General features: G+C 39.5%; 1 protein-coding gene, 1 non-coding gene and 1 pseudogene across 5 annotated transcripts in view; all 3 read right to left on the bottom strand.

Annotated features, from left to right (window-relative positions):
- KIF15 (kinesin family member 15) overlaps positions 1-19,451 on the bottom strand; it is a 55,011-nt gene that overhangs the window by 17,247 nt on the left and 18,313 nt on the right. For 2 of the 3 annotated variants that reach the window (XM_043442905.1, XM_043442907.1), the window contains exons 7-20: positions 18,361-18,540; positions 16,735-16,944; positions 14,753-14,878; positions 14,287-14,409; positions 11,653-11,776; positions 11,030-11,106; positions 10,598-10,807; positions 9,520-9,697; positions 7,912-8,077; positions 7,025-7,166; positions 6,129-6,326; positions 3,788-3,895; positions 3,416-3,521; positions 2,261-2,426 (exon numbers count right to left, since the gene is read on the bottom strand). In XM_043442905.1, the coding sequence (XP_043298840.1) occupies positions 2,261-2,426; positions 3,416-3,521; positions 3,788-3,895; positions 6,129-6,326; positions 7,025-7,166; positions 7,912-8,077; positions 9,520-9,697; positions 10,598-10,807; positions 11,030-11,106; positions 11,653-11,776; positions 14,287-14,409; positions 14,753-14,878; positions 16,735-16,944; positions 18,361-18,540 (2,114 nt within the window). The remainder of the gene's footprint in view (positions 1-2,260; positions 2,427-3,415; positions 3,522-3,787; positions 3,896-6,128; positions 6,327-7,024; positions 7,167-7,911; positions 8,078-9,519; positions 9,698-10,597; positions 10,808-11,029; positions 11,107-11,652; positions 11,777-14,286; positions 14,410-14,752; positions 14,879-16,734; positions 16,945-18,360; positions 18,541-19,451) is intronic. The other variant, XM_043442906.1, reaches the window with a different exon arrangement.
- LOC122424750 lies at positions 4,571-5,973 on the bottom strand (annotated as a pseudogene). The gene is made up of 2 exons (XR_006264518.1): positions 5,658-5,973; positions 4,571-5,608 (listed from the first exon to the last, which is right to left on the bottom strand). The product of XR_006264518.1 is annotated as a peptide chain release factor 1-like, mitochondrial (transcript).
- On the bottom strand, positions 16,525-16,631 carry LOC122425267. Its single transcript, XR_006264802.1, has one exon. It is a non-coding gene; the product is annotated as a U6 spliceosomal RNA (small nuclear RNA).

The raw sequence follows: 19,451 nt of genomic DNA on the forward strand, positions 1-19,451 counted from the left end.
ACGCTTAATTGATTGGTAATTTCAGGTGATGAGACTCATTTAGGGAGGTCCAGACCTAACCCCTTTGTAAGCCAAAGACTGGCCACTGACTTAATTTTGTTGCTAGCTCAACTCGATTCACTCAGCACATATTCTCCAACTCCAGGAAGACTTTTCAAGATGGCAAATATGGCTTGGTCCTGAGCAAGAGAATAAATTCCTTCAGGATAGAACTATTTTCTTAAGTCACAAGATTATTATTTACTACTTTTTAGGTTTTCACCCTCTTATTCTGCTTCACAACATACTGTGACATGCTCAAACATCAAGAGTTCATCCAAGAACTGGTAAACAATGAACTGATCTCTGGACCACTCAAAACAGATATCCCAGCTTGTATACAGAAGGCTAACAGACCTGGAACTATCTGGTTCCATGAACTCCAAGCAGAGCAGAAGCAGCAAATTATAAACTGCTAAAGACCATACATGGTAGGGAAGGGGAACATATGTGTTTATGACACAAATTGTATACATAAAACAGATAAAATAATTCAAGAAATATATGGCAGTTGTGCTGTTTCACTCTGAGGTCTCAACAACCTGTGAGAGCCATGATGGTGTTTACGCAGCTCAGTAAGTGACATACTCAATGGACAACACATTGAGTGCAAAAAGATCACACAAAATTCACTGACGACAGAGCCAAGAAAAGATTTTGTGATTTAGATGTTCAAAACAATGCCAGGTCTAAGAAAAAGGAACAGTGCACCAGTGTTGATAAATGGCCACTGATCACCAGCCTTGGTGCTGGCGGATGGTGCAGGGGGCGGAGGTTGCACTAACTCAGCACAGGGTCCCCCTGCACTAAAGGATGGCTGCCAGGCAAGAAAGTGGGCCCAGAGCCACCCCCTTGTTGGATTTTTGGATATTTATAGGAAAGATCTCAATTTTTAAAATGTTATTATTTTATTTTTTTTTAAGTCACACTGGGGAACTTTCCTGGTGGCCCAGTGGTTTGGACTCCGAGCTGCAATCCTTGGTTGGGAAACTAAGATCCCACATGCCATGCAGCGTGACAAAAAAATTTAAAAAAAAAGAAAGAAAGAAATTAAAAAAACAGACCACACTGGTCAGGTCCAACAAAAACATGTCTATGGATGATTTGGCCTGCAGGCCTCAAGTTTCTGTCCTCTATTTTTAATTCCTTATTGTATATTCAGAAACCACTCAAGCATTACAAAGTTTAGTTTTTGCAAAGTCTATAAAAATTCAATTCAAGGTTGTCTATTAGTAGCCTTTCTAGAGTGAGGAGTCATGCTCATATCACACTCAGAGTATCATGATCAAAATGTCCACTATTAAATTATTGGCATACTCAGGAAGTAGCATCAAAACCATAGGATAGCTTTAAGTTATATTTTACAAAAGGCTGAAATTAGTAAGAAAAAAAAAACAGTGGAAACAAGCAGTTTACATCTTTAAGATTACTTTGTTTCAAGATGACCAGCACTTGACTAACTAGCCAGCCTCTGGCATTCCGGCTGACAACAGGGACTACTACTGATCTGGTCTGCCTTGTACTGTCCAGGAAGAGCACACCCTTCCCTCTAGAGAGGGAACAGGCACATCACCCAGGTTGGGCCAACCCTTGGTAAATGACTGGTCCAAAAGTAAGCAGGTGACTCCAGCAAGAGTAACCGCAATTTTCTCTGGGATTGATATATGGCAATTGGGAGACACTATTTCTTTGCAGGGATTGTTACACCAGAAGACAGAAGATGGAGCTGTCTGAGGCAGTCTGTTTCCTGTCAAAAAGAGGAAGGTTCTCAACAGCAGAAGAGAATGAGGACAATACACAGAGGGAAACAGAGTACCGAAGCAGGGAGGAAGAGAGGAAGATAAGCTTGGCAGGGGTGGTGGGAAGAGAAGGGAGTGCATACTGACAATATTGTTTGAGACTCAATCTAGTCTGTCCCTGAAACCAAAATCACCTCTGGGGCTTCCCAGTATCAATAAATTACCATTTTTCCCCCCTGTGGCCCCACATGCTGGGCCCCACCTGGAACAGATTGCTGGGTCTTAGTTCCCTGACCAGGTGTCAATCCTGGGCCCTCGGCAATGAAAGCAGAGTCCTAACCACTGGACAGCCAGGGAAGTCCCAATAAATTACCCCTGACTCTTTTAAACTAGCCTGAGTTGGGTAAACAGCACTTGTGCTTTAAGTAGTCCTAGGTGACAAGCCAATCAGGCAGCTTGAGAGCAGAAGAGAACAACCCTACCTGACATGATCCAGTTGAAGCTGGACCTGCATGTGTCTTTCGGAAAGGCTGTTGAGTTCTTTCTCCTGAGTCTCTCTGAATAAACTGTACTCCAGTTTCACCGAAGAGAGCTCCTTGTCTGCAGAATGAAGAACGACTCGCAGGTCATGTACCTCACTTTTCAAATCTAAAACAAAGAAACAAAATAAATCTTAACAGGCTTTTTGTCACATGCGTTTTTACACAATAGGCAAATAAATTTGATAGGTACCCTTCACACATCAGCAAAAACAAGCTGAAGAGACCATTTTGAGTGTAAAAATGTTGAACTACTGAGTGGGAGGTATCCAGGAACACTGAGGTTTCTATTTTCTTCCTCTCCCTCACCCATGGACTTTGGTATGTTGTTGTTTTAGTTGCGACTCTTTTGCGACCCCGTGGACTGTAGACGGCCAGGCTCCTCTGTCCATGGAATTCTCCAGGCAAGAATACTGCAGTGGGTTGCCATTTCCTTCTCCAGGGGATCTTCCTGACCCAGGGAGCGAACCTGCATCACCTGCATTGGCAGGTGGACTCTTTACCACTGAGCTACCAGGAAAGCCCGAATTTTGATATATTCCTACCCCAAAAAAAGTTAGTATCTGACCCTCACATGTAGGTCATTTGATTTTTCTACATTTCTCCTGTAGAATGTGCATCAAAATTCTTAATATAAGAAAAAACGCAAGAGATTTTAAAACTGGGCAACTTTTTAATAGATCAAACAAAAGAGAACGGCTTTCTTTTTTGTCTTAGTAAACTACTGTAAACACTTTGATAAAAGGAGACATAAACTGGAAAAACTGGGAATTAAATGACATTCCCATATCTACAAATATATACAAATTTATAATTTATGCTTTTTTTGTCATTACTAAAATTCTTAAAACATTCATCATATGCATTTAAGACACTGCATTTTCAAAGTGGTCTTAAAACTTCAAGCAAACAGTTGTATCATTGTTTTGAGAGCAGTCTTGGAGAAAATGACCCTTTATATAACTATTACTCATCTAGTCCAATTTAAAACAAACATGACCAACCAACTGAAAACACAGACACACCACTAAGCCATATCAGTAAAAAGTTACTGAATTACAGCATTTAGATTAGGAAGCTCCCAGTGTTCAGACTCACAGTCATTCTTGGTCTGTGTGTCTTGAAGCTGCTTTTCAAGGACATTCAACTGAGAGAGATGCTCCAGCTGCTGTTTGGTCCAATCAGTTCTTTCTGATGAGAAAAGCTTTGGGAAAGAGACCAATTTACTGGAAGAGGAATACTGATAAGCTAAAACACACAACAAATAAATCACTTTGTTTCTGTTTTTCAAATGCAGTTTTAAATTCAGACTAAGGGTGTGTGTCTCCTTATCAGAGGAGTCGCTGAAATAACAAAGTAAGGGAATACAACTCAAATAGATTGTGACCCAAGCTTCCTAGGTCACTTCCTTCCTGACAGGTTCTTACTTTGAGGTTCAGACATTTTCTGAGGTCATGCTTGCAATCTCACCTCCTGCATCTGAGTAGAATGATGTTCCAGTTTGTCAATCTGCTGCTGAAGCTTTACATTTTTATGCTCTTCTTCATCCAACCTGACTTGAAGGGCACTCATTTGTTCCTGCAATACAAGAACTTCAGGGGTCAAAAATACTTTTAATGAACATCTCAAACATTCCACCATTTCTCCTGCATTAAAAAATACACAACGCAAAACCTCATATGGACAAAGGTATCAAAAGCCAGTATGGAGCCAAAAAACAGACTATACTGATGATTTCTCATGGTTCAGAATTATACTCGTGGCCTGTCAAAGTCGGTAATTTGAAGCACAAAGGAAAGAAGCGATTAAACTAAAATCAACGACTAAATCAGAGCCATCTTAAAAAAAATAAATAAATCAGAGCCATCTTAAGACTTCTTTGATGCTTCCTCAGGCCTATATTGAGTGACCTCACCAGAAAGGCCTCCACGTCTGTGAAAGGTAAACTTTCAGAACTTGCGGTGATGTAGCTTCAAGTTTTACTAGACAGTAGAAAAACTTGTACAAAAAATAAATCACTGAATTTTGAGGTAAACAAACTTCATGCATTATTTCAAATATACAGAAAGCTGTCTAAAATTTGAACTATCATAAGATTCTTTCCAACTATTTCATCTTCTTTAGCATATGTAACAGTCCGTCTTATAAATCAGTTCTGGAACTAGAAGCTAGAGGCAAACTGGTCTTTTTATACGCAAGAGAACCAAACCCCAAGGAGAGCAGAAAGTGACTTGCTAAATGCTGCCAGGTGGATTTTTTTTTTTTTTTATATAAATTAGCTATTTATTAAAAATGTTACTCTCAACTGTGTTAACTCATGTGGTTCAAGAGAACACTGTATATACACAACCTGATTTGCTATAACAGAATTTTCAGAATCTATACAAATCTTTAGTAACAAATCAACTTAAACTTTTTTGGAAATAATTTCTACTAAAGATTCATAATTAGCATAGTCCTTCAATGACTGTACAAGTTCATCCAGTAGGTACTCTCCTTGCATAAAAGTTTCAAGATCATGAAGTGACTTGTTTGTTCTGTGATCTGTGACCCGGTTCTGTGGAAAATTATATGTTCTTATTTTCTCTGACCTTCCTTTTGTGCCAATCTGAATCTTCCTAGCATTGTATCGTTTACTTGTTTCTTCTTCTAGCTGCAGGCTGTACAGTTTTGCACGTAACTTTTTCATAGCCATCTCTTTATTTTTCAGTTGAGATCTTTCTTGTTGGCATTCGGAAACAATACCCGTTGGGAGATGAACGATCCGGACAGCACTGTCCGTGGTGTTCACATGCTGCCCCCCAGCTCCACTGGCTCACTTAGCATCAATCCTCAAATCCTTAGGATTAATCACCAGGTTAATCTCGGTGGGCTGGGGTAAGATGGCTACAGTCATGGTGCTGGTGTGGATGCGGCCTTGCTTCTCTGTCCTGGGCACTCTCTGGACTCTGTGCACACCTCCTTCAAACTTCATGTGCTTCTAGGCTTCTGAACCCCCAATGCTGGCGGACGCATGTCTAAGGCCACCTATTTCACTTGGAAAATATTCCAGGGTTTCAAAGTGCCATCTTTTAAATGCAGCATACTGCTGATACATATCAAATATCTCTGAGGTAAACAACATTGCCTCCTGACCCCCAACTCCTGCAGTTACCTCCAGGATCAAATCATTTTTATCTGTTTCTTCTGAGGGAACCAAAAGTAAGATAATCTGTTGCTTTAATTGAGCTATTTCTTTTTCACATGAAGTTATTTCATTTTCGGCAAGTTTCCTTAAGTCCTCATTTTCATCTTACAAAATATACCTCCTCTTTCCTCTATCTGACGGACAACATGCAGCCATGCAGCAGGTGCTGGGTCTCCTGCAGCTCCTGCTCCTTGTCGCTCAGAAGTCTGGCCGCCGCCACCAGCTCAGGCCGCCTGACCTGTAACTGGGCTTCAGAGCCTACCTGGCGCTCAAGGAAGGTCCGCAGAGGTCCGCCGCGTGCAAACAGCTCCTCCAGGGGCAGGTTACCGCAGCTGAGGTGTCGGCGGGCTGGGACAACATCCCGGCGGGCCCAAAAGCCCCGAAAAATATTCCAAAGTAACGGGGAGCGCGTAACTACAGTCAGTCCACCATGGCAGACAAGACTGCCAGGTGGATTAAAAGAGCAAGAGTAGGTTGATTTCTAACCCAAGGACCTTACATCCTTAAAAAGATATGATTTTGATACTAAACAGGTTCAAACACTGCAGATTATTACCAAGAGTTAAAATGATAAAGAAAATTTATTGAAGTGAAAGTCTATTTCTTTCTAAAACTGAGCATTACCTGTACCATTCTCAGCTCTTCGGAAATGGCTTCAAAAGCTTGCTCACTCATCTCAGGAGGCACTGGCTCATTTAAGATATCATTATCCAAGTTGCTAGAATTCTGGGTTTGCGCACAGCCAAAGCTCTCCAGTTCAGGGCTAAACTTCGGTAGTGGTCGAGACCAAAGTTGGTAAGTCTTGGTTGGTGTTGTTATGATCTGCAGCAAAAAATTATTAGGAAAACATTAGCACACATGAAAAGAATAACTTATTTAGTAAGTGTGTGAATAGAGGATAAAATTACAATTCTATTCATCAAGAGAAAAGAAAAAGTATCCTTGAGAGCCAGCACAGAAGAAAGGCCCATGTGGAAACAAATTTATCAATTCAAAGCAGTCTCAGGCAAAACTGTCATAAGTTTTTAAAAATAAAACTTGGTAAGTCAATACAAAAACTTCATACAAAAAAATAAATGTGCAATAAGTCACTATTAAAAAGAACAATTTAGGAAGACTTCCCTGGTCAATATAAAAATAAAAGGGTATGGTCATTAAAGCAATGCATCATTATCATGTGAACAGTCAGAACACTGGAAGAAAATACAAAGCCCAGAAATAGAACAATTTATATATGGAAAGTTCAAATTAGTGAGGAAAGTAAGGTTGATTTTTAAAAAAGGTAAACCCAGAGGTCATGCCACTTAAAAATAAAATAGCAGGGACATCCCTGGTAGTCCAGTGGCTAAAGCTCAGCCCTCTCAATGCAAGGGGCCTAGGCTCATTCCCTGCTTGGGGAACTAGATCCCACACGCCGCAACTAAGGGTTTGAACGCTGCAGCTAACGCCTAGCACAGCAAACAAATAAATATTAAAAAAGAAAAATTAGACACCACCAGTTTAAGCTTCAGATTACCTACCTTCAGTGTTTCAGCATGAATTTTAGTCAGTTGAGAAACTTCTTGCCGCTTGCAGACTTTTGTTGCTTCCAAAAGGTTTTCAAGATTAAGGTTCGCTTTTTGTAAGGACTGAATCTCTGATTCTAATTCCACCTGCCTTTTTCTAATAGATAAGATAAAATGGAGTATTTCAGGTAATAAGTAATGTCATACATTTGTAGAGTAGTTCATACTCTCACATAACTTTATAATCATCCCTTTAATCAGAGACTCTGGCAGATTATTACCCTCATTTTCCAATTGGGTGAGGTTACAGTTCAGAGATTGATGACTGTTTAAAGTATTCAACTAGCAAATGGTATGCTCCAACTCAAAAGCCCAAATAATTCAACAATAATTCCATGTGATATATTATTTTTAAAACAAATGTTTCTTTATCTTTTAGAACAGGATTAATCTTAGTTACATATAACATGAAGGTGGTTTATCCGTTTTCTTTTAAACAGTATATCAAGAATACTAACAAAACTGTAATTTCTAAAAATACCAACATAATTCATAACAGCAATGATTTAAATTTTATGATCAGATAAAAAATTCACAAATAAGTTTAACAGATACTCATCTCAATAGGTATATCCCTCAAAAGATTTGTATCATCTAGTTTAATAAATATACTATAAAAGACTAAAATTTGAGGTCAATTGTACCTCAGTTTTTAAAAAATGAGTGAAGAAAAAGAAAAGAGCAAGATGCAAGCCCTTTTGCTTCATGTCAAAACAAGTTAGCAGCTACATTAGAATATTAAAGGTAAATGCTCAACTAAAATCCTAACCATGCTAAACACTAGACAAACCAACGTTAAAGGATATTGAAACAGTAAGTATGAATGTGTATTTATACTTTACCTAGTTAGTTCTTTGAATTCTTCATACTCTTGCTTTGAATTATTCAGCTCTGTGTGAACTTGTAGGAGTTGTGCTTTTAACTTCTCAGTGTTTGCTAACGAACACGGCTCTTTCAGAGCTTTAGGGGAGAATCCTTGCTGACCTGATAATAAGGACACAATCTGGTCTTTGAAAGACAGAAAATCACAGAATACAATTTCTAAGTTCTCTGCCAAGTATAAATTTTGAAGCATAAGGAGGAAAAATGAGAAATCATTGGAAAACGAAGCCTAAAATACAAGAGCCTGTAACTCAAGAGGAGACATAAGACACAACAGAGTGTGTTGAAGAGTATTAAAAGTTGTTTTTGCGAAGTTGTGAAGCAACAGGATGAAGGGGCATATTTAAAGCAACACTTTTTCCATTAAGAGAAAGGAACAAATAATGACTGAAGTATAACACCCACACTGCTGGATAGAGAAGTATCACCAGTTGAATTTTGCATGAGTTAGTGTCAACAGTCAATGAATTTTTAGCAAAGGAGATAAACAGCAAAGGCAGCCAGTTCAAAGAACTTGGTATCATCTACCAGATAGAAAATACTAATTTTTAGGAATTCCTTAGATGACTGAATTTGTTGAAGAGTGCCACTGAGTTTCAGTATGGGAAAATACCACATAAAAATTGTTCAGAGAATGATGTTTAGAAGATAGTGAGGTCCAGAAATTACCATTAGTATTTTTGGAAGATAGTAAGTTAAGGTACTACTGAGGCCAAAATGGCCAACGAAATATACAGCACTGTAGGTTATATAATACAAAAAAAACCTGATTTTAACTTTGCATCTAAAATCATGGTCTCTCTACAAGCCATACTCCAAGAATTTTTATTCTTTTGTTAATTCATAACAGAATGGAAAAAGGCTTGGAAAAGGAAATTTAAAAAACATTTATCATTGCAGTATCTTCATTTCAATTATATTCATTTCAACCTAAAAAGAAACAAGGACCGAAACAAGAGTATGATAAAAGGCCATGAAAATAGTCAAAGAATGGAGCAAATACGGACAGTCACCAAATCCCATAGCGTTAACACTAATAGCTGCCAAGCCTATAAGTTAGATTAGTACTAACTAAACCACTTTTCAGAGAGTAACAGTAAACTTAAAGAACTACTATATAATTAACAGAACAGACAGTGGCAAGATGACCTGCAAATAAGACATCAGGACCAAAAACTGAGCTGGCTGGACCATGAGTCTGACCACTCTGACCAATCTCTCACACCACATAGTTGTTCACCAGGGGGATAAACATCTCAGCTCTACAGTCATTCAGACTGTCATTAGTTAAGCACTTTTCAAATATTTAACACAGGAAAATTCCACTTACACAGGAAAATTCCATTTAATAAAAATGTAAAGTATCAAGATCTGCAAGAAAGAGATATACGGGTATTCCCTTGCTCATAGGTATGTATTCACCTACATGAAGAATAAGTATGTATATAGGAAATTTGCACACCAAGTCTGGAGGCTAAAGTGAAAACCCTCAGGGCAACGCCATATCAAGGTCCTTATAAACAATCTTCCTGCGCCTAGAAGACATGTTTACAACAATCATGCCTTACTTTTGTCATTTTTCTCTGTTTCAGATACTTCGAAGAAGGCTTTTTCCAGGATTGCAATGGTCTGGGCATCCATTTCGTGGGCTCTTTTCACAGGCTCTAACAGTCTCAGTCTTCTGTTCTCCTCCCTGAGGGAATGATTTTCCATAGCATATTTTGCCACTCTGGGGTGGTGCTCTATCTGTGACATGGAAGAATTAGAGACATATATTTACAAACGTGACCATTTTAGAGAACAAGTTTTCCTGAAAACCAGCAGAAAACACCGTGGCCACCACAGGCACTAGAGAGCACCTCAGTTTTTACGATCAGACTGAACATGTGCATATCCTACAACTCTCCAGTCTACGTTTGGGTCTGAAAATTTGAAACTTCTCCATCTATTCTTGAAACTCACCCAGGCACCTTCGATGATAAGCATACAGGGTGTACCCTGTGGCAGACTCTTCATGCAAAGGAGACTGCTTCAGTTAACACACTGAAAATAATAAGAAAATTCTCTACTGACTACAGGGGAATGCCTCTCAAGATATACTAAATGAAAAGGGCGAGGCACAGAAAAGTGTATATGGTCAGCTGTCTTTTGTGCACAAAAAGGAATAAAAGCCAAAATATCTGTACTGGTTTGAAAATGCATAAAAACCTCTTGAAAAATGTATACTGTGATAAGAGATTATCTTTGTTTCTTAATGATGTGCCTGATGTCAGCTATTCATCCTCCCAGGGAAAAGGAAAAACAACAAAACTTCGATGAGCTCAACTGCAAACTGACTCTGATAACCCCAACCACCCCCTGGAAGGAACTGTACCTGGCCTGCCGGGGCTGAGCGCCATGGCAGCAACATCACAACTTCCTCCCTTTTCCCTTCAGGTTTTACTATTTTAGAAAAATAGGGTGTGTGTGTGTGCGCACGCATGCGGTGGGGTGGGGGGTGTTTAAATTCTGTAATGATACTGTCAGTTCAATTCATTTAAAACACTTTCTCTTGCATTACAAGAATCTGCTGACCAGTCTGGTGACTGATTTATACTTGTCCTGAATCTCTTTTATTTAGAGTTACTGTGAATGTCATGTACTCACTTGTTCTCGCAGAGTTTGAATCTCATCCCTCAATTCCGACAGCAAACGGTCCTGTTCCTCAGGCAGAAAACTTCCCCGGGATTCCTTGTGGAGCTTTTCCAGGCGCATTATTTGATCCTCTCGGAATTTCACAATCATTTTATTCGACTGAATGAATTTTTCTTTTTTGAGGGTGAGATCTTCCAATTGCGTAACTTTTTCTACCAGAGACTTAAGTTCAAAATTTGATTAGACATAAAAAAATAACTGGGCGTCCCTAAATTTTCACAAACCAAGCAACAAACACTAACTTCACATTTAATTGCAAAGTCAAAGTTAAGTGTTTCAGTCTTCCTTTGTTTTACTGACTTTTGCCATTTATTTCACTCAGAAAAGTTCCATACAGTGAAAGCCTAAAATATCTTGAATCCCTTTTATAGTAAAATTTCATACCTTCTTTTCCTGTTCAGATTTCTTAAAGAATAACATTGCCTCTCGGAAATACTTGATGTAGTTAGTCTCATCTTTGTCTGTAATGGGTCCAGCAAAAAAGAAAAGGAAACAGGAAAAATGTTTTATCTCTCAAGTCTTAATAAGCAATGAGCTGGAATAGCCTTTGATGGACTGCTCTCTATTACTCTAAAAGAATCAGATTCTCATCACCACATGATGAATTTCAAATTAACTCGGTCTACAAATTAGCTATTCTTTAAAGAAAAGTAAGTCTCCGATATCCAATTCAGTAAACATATAAAGATGACAAATGACAGAATCTGGAAGTGGATCTGTGTGGGATTTACTAGTATCTCTTTTTTTAGCACTTATTAGATCAGGGATGCATTTTCAAAATTACTTCTACACTCCCTTCCCATCACATCTCACAGAACTCAGCACCTGCGGTAACTGTGAATTCAGTACCTGTGGTAACCACGTCTGGTTTCTATGCAGGTGAAATGAACAGGAACAGATACTCGTGGGGAATCTAGAGAGCCATACAGTGCTGTGCCTGTCATCAGAGGGCTCTCACACTACATCCACACCTAAGTTCAGCTTAAAGGACACTGAGCTCATCTTACCTACGGTGTGCAAGCTTTCTGGTAGCATCTGCCCTGAGGTAAGCTGGGCCAGTTGTTCTTTGAGTCTCTTCACTTCAGCTTGGAGCTGTGTCACGTTTCCTTGTGTGTCTTCATTTACCACTGCCTGTTCAAGAATTTTTTTTTTTTTTAACCATTAAAAGAATGCTTTTTGAGTCATATAGTCTTTTGTTTATATTTGTTTATATGGTTTGGAGTGATGAAGACCAAACAGATTGACACTTACATCTCACCAAGAGTCTGAAGGCTTCCAGAATTGGTGTGCTGGAGGGGAGGGGAGGCTTCTTTTCCCTGTGCCATCACCCTAGAACCACAGACTCTTTCCCTCCCCTCCCTATGCCCCACTAAACAGTAAGCAGGTCTCTAATCTGTTTACAAGCCCTGGGCCCTGCTGGGCTGCTTCACTCCTGAAGTGAAGTGAAGTGAAAGTGAAAGTCAATCAGTAGGGTATGACTCTTTGAGAGCCCATGGACTATATATAGTCCATGGAATTCTCTAGGCCAGAATACTGGAATGGGTAGCCTTTCCCTTCTCCCGGGGATCTTCCCAACCCAGGGATTGAACCCAGGTCTCCTGCATTGCAGGCAGATTCTTTACCAACTGAGCTATCAGGGAATCCTGGTTCACTCCTGGGGTCAGCGTATATTTACCTAATACCGCTTCTTCCTGCGACTGACAGCCCCACCCCATGAAGAAGGGCAAACACCTCCCTGAGTGTCACCTCCCCCTGTCTTTGCTCACTGAAGAGGGGTGAGGAACTGCAGGCTGGCCTGAGCTCCCCTGGCTCCACCTTCTCCAGAGAAATTCAACCCTGTGTCTTCCTAACAGTCCTCATAGAAGGGGGAGGTGGTTTGACAACTCCAGTTGTGTTTTATTATCACAGTAAATGCTCTTTCAAAGAAATGTCTTCTATTAGACGACTTCTAAGAAGTTCAAAGTCTCACAAAACCCACACGGTGTTAACAAGACTCAAGAGCTAATGGGGACTTCACTGGTGGCCCAGTGACTAAGACTCAGTGCTCCCAATGCAGCGGGCCTGGGTTCTATCCCTGATTAGGGAACTAGATCCCACATGCCACAACTAAGACTTGGCAGAGCCAAAAAAAACTTTTAAATAATAATAATTAAAAAAAGCCAACAGCTGAGTACCAACCAAATCAAATACCAATACTCCAGAGTGAGGGGGAAATCTCTGACAGCCTGAAGCTCCCCATGTTCCTCTCTTAAGGCTGGGTCTGCCCACTGGGAAGGACTATTCACTCTTAAGTCCCCAGTATCTGAGTCACTTTCCCCTGGGAAGCTGCAGCAGAGGACTTACCATTGATAGTGACTAGTATAAGGTTCCTAGTTTTCTTATTTCATATGTTAAGAAGTCATTTCCAGTTGGTTCTGCTTCTTAAGGACAGCCTCATCACAAGGCATTCCTATACACTATGACATCACAATCTCACATTGGTGATGTCATAATTTTAATTATCCCTGCAGCTTTCCATTTTCCAAAAACTTCTAATAAGTCCCAAGAGATAGGGTCAGGAAATGCTAATGATTTCTCCTCCTTGTATTACAGATATCCCACAAAGAGATCATAATCCAATAAAATGAATGAATAACCAGACCCATACTCTTCTGACTTATCCAGTGGAAGAGGTATCATGAACCTCTTTGCTTTTACCATGATGAGATCATCAGGAGTCTATTTTGTGGGGTAAGAATGACCACTGTCTCCTTTGAAGGAGAGAGGAAATTAATTTGCCAATATATACATTTTGATTCTTCTGTTTAGAACCAAAGAGACCTCCAACCAACCTCTCCAAAACAGGTGGGGAACTCCTTGGTCTTTTGACAGTCTGCACCAGGGGTTAGCCAAGTGCTGCTTGACCACAGCCGTGCTCATGTGTTTACACAGCATCTACAGCTGCTTTCTTACTAAAAAAGCAGAGATGAGTAGTTGGGGCAGAGACCATACAATCCACAGTTCAAGAAGCTGGAACTATTTATCACTTAGACCCTTTACATGAAAACTTTTTGGACCACTGATATAAAAGAATATCAAATAAACTTTTTTCTTTTCTCTCTCTCTCTTTTTGGCCATGCTGTACAGCATGTGGGATCTCAGTTCCCAGACCAGGTATCAAACCCATATCCCCTGCGGTGGAAGCAGAGTCTTAACCACTGGACTGCCAGGGAAGTCCCAAACTTCTGGTATAGAAAGAAAAACAAGGAATCCCTGGAGTTTCAGACAACTTGAAAGACAAAGTTTGTCAAGGTCATCAAAATTATTTTCATAGTGGATCCTCTAACCCTCAGCACCCAGCTCTGCTAGCATGGTTTAGGAACATAAATTTAGTTTCCAGCCCAATTACAAAGGAAAAACTTTCCCTTCCCTTAAGAAAAAAACAGGCCAAACAATAATGACCATAAGACCTAATCTAGGTCTCAAATTACATGATCTATACAGAAGGCTAGGAAAGATGAAAACAGAAACCTTGCTTACAGTTAGGCTTTCACAACAGAGAAATAAATAAAAGCTAATGTTAATTTCAGGGCAATTACAAAAGCGAGATATTGCAAGCTTCAATATTTTTTTAATTTACTTAAATATACTCAGTATTTTACCTTATTTTTAATCAGCTTGGCTCTTTGAGCAAAATTAAGCGTTGATAGGGTTTCACCAAAACACCTAGATCCAGGATGAACATTTGCAATTATGACTGTTTTGGCATTACCTCCAAGGGAATCCTGTTTAATGATATAAATGGTACACATTTCAGGGGAGAAACCAAAAGATACGGCATAAACGAACCTACCTATGAAACATAAACAGACTCACAGACATAGAGAACAGATTTGTTCTCTGTTGCCAAAGGGGAGGGAGGTGGGGGAGGGAAGGACTGGGAGTTTGGCATTAGCAGATGTAAACTATTATACATAGGATGGATAAAAAACAAGATTCTACTATATAACACAGGCAACTATATTCAATACCCTGTGATAAGTCATAAAGCAGAAGAACATAAAAAAATAGAATGTCATAGTGAGCATAACCAAAAAAGGGGCTCAGGAACCCAGTGATCTACTTTACCCGGAGTAAGAAGGTAAGTTTGGAGTCTCTGTAGCAAATATGTCTCTGTTTTCCATTACCCACATCGACAAGCGCAGTAATCACCTGGCCCAGGCAGCTCAATGATCGGTTTATGTTACCTGCTTCCTACGGTGTTAGGGAAAAAGAACAAAAATTGAGGTGCATTGATTTCTTTTTAGTATTTTGAATTAAAATATACCTAGCAGGGTGGTAAGTTTGAATGGAAAGGCAAAACAGGGACAACATTAGTTAAGGGTAAGTAACTTTTCAGCAAAAAGATGTCCTCAACTGTCCCCTAACCTTTTCCTACTGAGGCACACACTGCAATTCTAATACTATTCAAATTCAAACACAAAAATCACTGAAGGAAAAAAATACTGTTATCAACTCATGATTGTAATAGTTTTCAACTGACCTATAGGCAGGGATAAAATCAAGAACAGAGGAAAACACGTTAAAGTAGTAAATTATAAGCATATTTTTCAAGCCTTTTATGTTAAAATGTTTGTTACATTATAAAGGTATGGTAACTAACGTCCCACTCCCATGTCCCACGAAGCTCTTAATGAACATGTTATAGATAAGAGAACATTCATTCTAATTCTGTAAATTAGAATTTACATTTATCAGATGTAAATTAAAATTTATGTTTATTATATGTAAACATAAGATTTCTTTAAGAGTAGTTTAGGGAGAAAAATGTTTGGGTTAAACCTTTTACTTCAGGCAGCGTATTTTTGATAACTGAGTCTGCAGAGATGGGAGTATAGAAAAAAGAGAGGAGAAATGGAAATTATTAAGCAAGATGCACTGAGTTCAGAGCTGCCACTGTTACCATCCTTAAAAGTGGTTTAGGGGCACAGTTGTGAGCACAGTCTATGGAGCTGGACTACTGCTTGAATCTCAGCTCAACTCAATCACATGCCCCTGGAAAATTTACTTCTGTTTCTTCAAAATAGAAAGGATAACAGTATCACATCCTAGAATTCTTAGGAAGGTTAAATAGTTTTATATGAAGCATTTAGAATAGACCCAGCATTTATCCTATTATGAACACATGCTATTTTTCTTTGCCTTATGTCACCATAGAAACACAGATGTGAGATAGCCTGAAGCTGTCTGAGAGCTCAGGAGGCTCAAATCCTCACTTTCACGGCAAACAGCACACTCTCCTCTACCATTTCTGAGACTTCGCTATCTGCACCCACATATCCTAACACGGAGAACCCACACATTCTGCTGACAGTACATGTTACAATACATATGCATGTGTGCTCAGTCGCTTCAGTGGTGTCCAACTCTGAGACTGTATGGACTGTAGCCTGCCAGGCTCCTCAACCCAACGGAATTCTCCAAGCAAGAATACTGGAGAGGGTTACTGTGCCCTCCTGCAGGGGATCTTCCCTGACCCAGGGATTGAACCCACATCCGCACTGCAGGCAGATTCTTTAACCATGAGACACCTGGGAAGACCACAATACATTAGTAATTCATATTACTGAGACCCTCTGGTAATGCCTTAGCCGAGAATGAAGTCCTTAATCCTTAACTCAAGAACAACTTCTTTCCCACACTTCCCCCAAGTAAGGGGCATGTCATATTCTTCTTCCTCTGAACCCTGCTAGCACTCATACCATCGGCCCTTTTGGGTGACAGTGAATTCAAATACTCTTGCTCCTGACACTTGTCATATCCCCTGTATGTTTACTGTCCCTACACTACAACAAAATTTCCATACCTTTAGGACAGAACCAATTTCTTTTTTTCTTTTTTTTAATATGGAACGCTTCACGAATTTGCGTGTCATCCTTGCGCAGGGGCCATGCTAATCTTCTCTGTATCGTTCCAATTTTAGTATATGTGCTGCCGAAGCGAGCACTAGAACCAATTTCTTAATGCTTTGTAGCCATCAAAATACTGAGCTTGGTGTTGACTTCTAATTCTCAGTCAATTTGAATTGAAGACCATAATTCCAATCTTACCTTTAATCTCATGCCTTCTGCATGGGTGTCCTTTTGCCTTTCAGATCCTGCCAAATCCACCAGATTGAGAAGGGAGGTCCGTATATTCACAGTTTCATGGCTTTTCTCCATTGATTCTATTGTAATTGTAAAGACTGCATGAGACCTAGAGGATTCTCTATTCATTGATGTCGATGCGACACGTCTGTTTCTCCACCCTCCAGACAACACCTAGGCAAAAGGAAAATACACGATCACAACTTCCACGTTTTCACAGCACCTACAAACATCAGCAGGAAATCTGTAAAGGGTGGTGCAAGACTACTGGTCTACTGAGGAACATACGCAAGGATGCAAGCTAATTTTCCTTTCCCTTTCCTTTTTTGTTTCTTCTCTAGGTCATGAAACCGAACAAGCAGGAAATCAGAAGGCATAGGATCTAGAATGGGTTTTGCCATTTCTCCATTTGTATTAATGCAAGTCGTAAAATCTGTCTAAACCCTTTTCTTAACCAAAACTATGAGAAGTCAGATAAAGTAAATCTCAAAATTACCTTCAAGCCCAAAGTTTTGTCAGTCCTTTTGGTCTTCAGAGTATTTGTTTTCACTTCCTATTCCCTATGGCAGGCAGGCTACATGCTTCAGATAGCAGGCTCTAAAATCAGATGAATACCAGCTCAACCCTTGTCTCCACTATCTACCAGTTGTGTGGTCTGGGGCCAAGTGACCTTTCCGAGGCTCAGTCCCACATGTGTAAAATGGGAATATGAGTACCTCCCTCACAGTGCAGAACGTCTCAACTGTAATATGCACGCTAACCACTCAGCCCCATTAAAATTCAGATTCTGATTCAGTAGACGTGAAGTAGAGGCTGAGATCCTGCATTTCTAACAAGCTCCCAGGTGACACTGATAGTCTGAGAACTACATTTTTGAGTGGCAAGGTCATCATATGTATTGGATAAATAAAGGAATTAGTAGCTTACCTCAAAAAGCAGATAAAAATTAAATGAAATAATGCATACAAAGAAGTTAGTATAGGCTTCAGCACATATACTCAATGAATACAGCTGTTATAACCCTATTAACCCGTCAACGGCATAAAAAGAAATTGTTTATATCTTTTGTTTTTTGGTTAATAATTCATGCTTCCTTTTCATAACACCAAATACTGTATATTAAATATTAGATAAATAATGACATTTACACAGCTGCAAAGAGAAACAGCAATCCTCAAACATGAGATAAATTTCAAAATACTATTAGCTTAAAAAAAGTGTGGGACTTCCCTGGGGGTCCAGTGGTTAAGACTTTGCAATCCCAATGTAAGGGGCCCAGGTTCAATCCTTGGTCAGGGAACTAGATTTTGCACGCCACAACTAAGACCCGGTGCAGACAGATAGAAGATAGTGAATGAATGAAATGAACAATACCAAACTAACCCAAAATCAAGGGGTCAAATGTCTATTTTAACAAAGGGGAAATTTATAAAATATGGTCATACTCTCTTTTTCTTTCCTTCTCATGAACATCTTGACTATGGCTTTATAAAATATCTTTAGTAACACAATTCTTTCTTTTTTTGAGGTCAAGGCACTCTTCATAGCATGCTAAGTTGTCTACAGATCAAATCATTCAAAGCAGGGTACCTGATAGGCTTCAGCCGCTGAGGTCACCACCTGCTCTACCGCACCAACAACAAAGACCCCCTTCTTAATATGCTCCCTTATGTACAGTCCAGCCGATGCAGAGTCCAGTAGGTCATAGATGTGCTCGTTGTAGATCTCAATAAATGAACACTTACAAAGAAAACTCTTTCCAGCTCCAGCCTGTAAAAGAGAAGCCTGGTTTAGTGATATTGTTTTCATGAGTTCATCCCAACCTTTCATGAGCACTCATCTTTCACTCACTACACAACATATAAATTTCCTACAATATTATCCTTTACACAACACAAGATACTTAAAAGTCAGTTTAGAAACATAGGTTACTAGTTCCAACGCATCATAACAGTTTTAAGCACCATCAATCCGTGATCCCAGGAGCCCTCATGTTTCCAACAGTACCTCAGAACCAAGACAGGGAAGTAGGACCTGAGCATGACAAATGGGCAGTTCCATTTTTTGCTTAACTGAGGTATAATTGATATAGAGCATTACGCTAGTTTCAGGCATACAACATAATGATTTGATATTTGTATATACTGCAAAATGATCATAAGTCTAGTTAACATCCATCACCATACATAGTTACATAAGTTTTTTTTCCTTGTGATGAAAATAGCAATTCCATTTTCACCTGTCATATACTGGACTTCCTTATAAGTGTATCTGAATCAAGTGTTATATTTTTCAAATGATAGAAAATAAGGCATTTTAAAAGCCTCTTACAAAAAATAAACAAAAAGCCCTGCTATAGGATTTTTAACCACTGAAATGCTTGTCACTAAATCTATTTCACTGGCACGTAATATGCTTATCTAAAGGCAATGGTAAGAGATAGTTTCTGCAAAGGAGTTAAGTGGTAACCCAATGTTATTTATCAGTCTCCCTGGCACATAGGTAATAGAATACAGAACACTAACGGCTCTTAAGCCTGGAATTCACTAAGGTAACGATGCACAATAAAGAGAACAGCCCAATCTGGGAGCCGATGCAGAATGGAAGCCCACATAGCCAGGACAACAGAGCCACACCAAGCGTGAAGCAAGATCATGGTCAGATGGTAGCGGGTAAAGGAG

This window comes from Cervus canadensis, chromosome 22 (genome assembly GCF_019320065.1).
Source record: "Cervus canadensis isolate Bull #8, Minnesota chromosome 22, ASM1932006v1, whole genome shotgun sequence".
NCBI lineage: Eukaryota > Metazoa > Chordata > Mammalia > Artiodactyla > Cervidae > Cervus > Cervus canadensis.